At 59.0% G+C, this 2,740-nt stretch overlaps 1 protein-coding gene across 1 annotated transcript in view; it reads left to right on the top strand.

Annotated features, from left to right (window-relative positions):
* Nucleotides 1–216: 216 nt before the first annotated feature.
* Nucleotides 217–2,740, top strand: part of ZNF687 (zinc finger protein 687) — a gene marked incomplete at its 3' end in the record, with an annotated part of 7,506 nt that continues 4,982 nt past the window's right edge. Inside the window, 2 exon segments of the mRNA XM_010288739.1 lie at nt 217–2,067; nt 2,069–2,494. Of these exon segments, the coding sequence (XP_010287041.1) occupies nt 229–2,067; nt 2,069–2,494 (2,265 nt within the window).

The following is a 2,740-nucleotide window of genomic DNA, read 5'->3' as shown; positions in this document are numbered from 1 at the left end:
AACGGAGCGTAAAAGGCCGAGAAGCGTTGCGGTTTGCCCAAGGGGTGCGAGGCTGGGGTTCGAAGGGGCGGCGGCACGGGGATTTTGTGCGCAGCGCGGGGCTCAGGAGAAGTGAGTTCCCATCTGTTTCTCTGCTACGTGTCTCTGACCGCTTCGTCTGCATGCCCGGGTCACGGTGCTAATGCTGCTTCTCCTTGCTCTCTTGCAGACTCTGCCATATTCCCCACCATGGGTGACATGAAAACTCCAGATTTCGATGACCTTCTGGCAGCTTTTGATATTCCTGACATCGACACGAATGAGGCCATCCATTCTGGCCACGAGGAAGCTGATGCTCACATCAAGCAAGTCCCTGGGGAGTCGGGACCCCCTGACCACGTCCTCCCCCACACGGACATCACCGCTGTCAGCGTGATTGTGAAGAACACGGTCTGCCCCGAGCAGCTCGATGCCCTGGATGGGCGCAGTAAAGATGGGCACGTCATTGGGCCTCGCTTGCTGCAGAATGGCTTTGGGGCCACCGAGATGCCCAGGTCCCCCACCTCCAGGTCCGTGGAAGCTGTGGCATCCTCCAATGGGGAGTGTTGGGTGAAGGAAAAAGGCCCCAAACCCTTGGATATCTTCTCCCATTTTAGCCCCGATCCCAACGAAGACAATGCTGCCAACCTGATTGACAGACCCCGGGAGTGTAAGCCGAAAGAGAAATCCCTTGCTGTGCCCTCCCTCTCACCGTCTCCCACCCCGTCGCTGGACTGCAAGGAGCCCATGGGAGAGAGCACGGAGAACCTGACCCCGACTTTCCCGCAGTCCTTCGAAACAAGCCAGGCAGGGGGTGCAAACGGGTCCCCTCCTACCATCCCCTGCATCAAAAAAGAGGAGTCTGACTCGGAGGAGGTGGGCCGCAACGCCAGCCCGAAGGGTCTGGCTGCAGCCCTGGGTGACAGTCCCTTGGATCACCTGAAGTCGGTCACCGTTCGCTACTCCACGGATGATTCCCCCATCACGTCCTGGCCCGGTTCTGACCCCAACCTCGACAGCAGCGCCAGCAACCTTCCCGAAGTGAAACGTTCTCCCGCCAGCCCCCGGGAGCCGTTCTTCAAGCCTTCCTCACCAGTGGTACAAAGCCCCAGACTCCCCACTTCTCCAAAGCAGCTGGACAACATCGCCCTCAAGGAAGAGCAAGAAGTTCTGGACAAGTCAATGGGAAGTCCTCAGAGTATGTCCAGCGCCGAGGAAGAGGAGGAGGAAGAAGACACCAACAATGATTCCCCTTCTTCCAACTCCTCACGGCCCCTGAAAGTACGGATTAAAACCATCAAAACATCTTGCGGCAGCATCACCCGGACAGTGACCAGGGTCTCATCAGATTCAGAGCCGGGCTCCACCAAGGGACTGGCCGAGCAGAGCTCTCAGGAGACCTCTCTTGAGGGTTCCAGCTTCTCAGCATCAGCAGATAAAGAGGAGGGGATCGCACTGGAGGTGCCCAAGGAGAAAATGGAGCTTTCCAGCCCCTTGAAAACCATTGAGGGGGCAAAAATCGTCAGTGTTCAGCTTGGCAACGGCACCAAGCTCAAAGGGACCGTCCTGCCCGTCTCCACCATCCAGAATGCCAGCAGTGCCATGCTGATCGCTGCCAGCGTGGCTCAGCAAAAATCTGTGGTGCTGCCGGCAAAGACGGGTAAAGCCGTGGCCAAGAACATCATCAACCTGGTGCCACAGACCCTGCCCAAAGCCGACACCAGGACCAGCATCAGTACCATGACACAGACCACCACCATCACCACCACGGCCAACCAGAAAGTCAACGGCACCACAGTTGTGATGGTGCAGCCGCAGAAGCCTTCCCCTACCATCGCGGGCACGGTCATTTCCAGGAGCCAATCCAGCCTCGTGGAAGCCTTTAACAAGATCCTCAACAGCAAAAACCTCTTGCCAACATACAAACCCAACCTGAATCCTCCGGCCGACGCGAGCCTCACCCTGCCTCCCTTCGGTTACCGCTGCCTGGAGTGCGGGGACGCCTTCGCCCTGGAGAAGAGCTTGGCTCGCCACTACGACGGGACTTGACCACTATGACCGGCGAAGCATGCGCATTGAGGTAACCTGCAACCACTGCACCAAACGCCTCGTCTTCTTCAACAAGTGCAGTTTGCTCCTGCACGCCCGGGAGCACAAGGACAAAGGCCTGGTGATGCAGTGCTCCCATTTGGTCATGAGGCCGATTGCTTTGGATCAAATGATCGGGCAGCCGGACATCACCCCCCTGGTCTCGGTGACGTCCTTCCCCGCTAGCAAAGTGACTGGTGTGGCTCAGGACGCCTTGGCCACGGCCAACGGGGCTCAGGACCTCCCCATCCTGCCTCTGAGCAACAGCTCGGAGCAGACCAACTACAGCTGCTTCAGGTGCCTGGAGTGCAAGGAGCAATGCAAAGACAAAGCCGGGCTGGCCGCGCATTTCCAGCAGGCAGTGACCACGGGGACCACCAGCAGCACGGTATGTAGGTGGGAGGGCAGTGGGAGTTGGACGTTAGAGCCGCGGTGAACCATCCCTGGGGATGTGGGGCAGAAGTGGAGGGCACTCCAAATGTGATCGAGGCAGCGCCTGCCTGTGCACGCCCGATTGCTCCCGACGTAAAACTCACGCAGGAAGGAAAGAGCGTGAGCCGGGGTTCGGTTCGTGCCCACGGGGCACTGGGTGGAGGCAAGGCAGGCTGTTGTCGGCGGGTGATAAAGGCGCCCC

Source organism: Phaethon lepturus, unplaced genomic scaffold, assembly GCF_000687285.1.
Source record: "Phaethon lepturus isolate BGI_N335 unplaced genomic scaffold, ASM68728v1 scaffold30996, whole genome shotgun sequence".
NCBI lineage: Eukaryota > Metazoa > Chordata > Aves > Phaethontiformes > Phaethontidae > Phaethon > Phaethon lepturus.
Note: the sequence above shows the minus strand (reverse complement) of the source record. Positions and strands in the feature narration are given on the sequence as shown.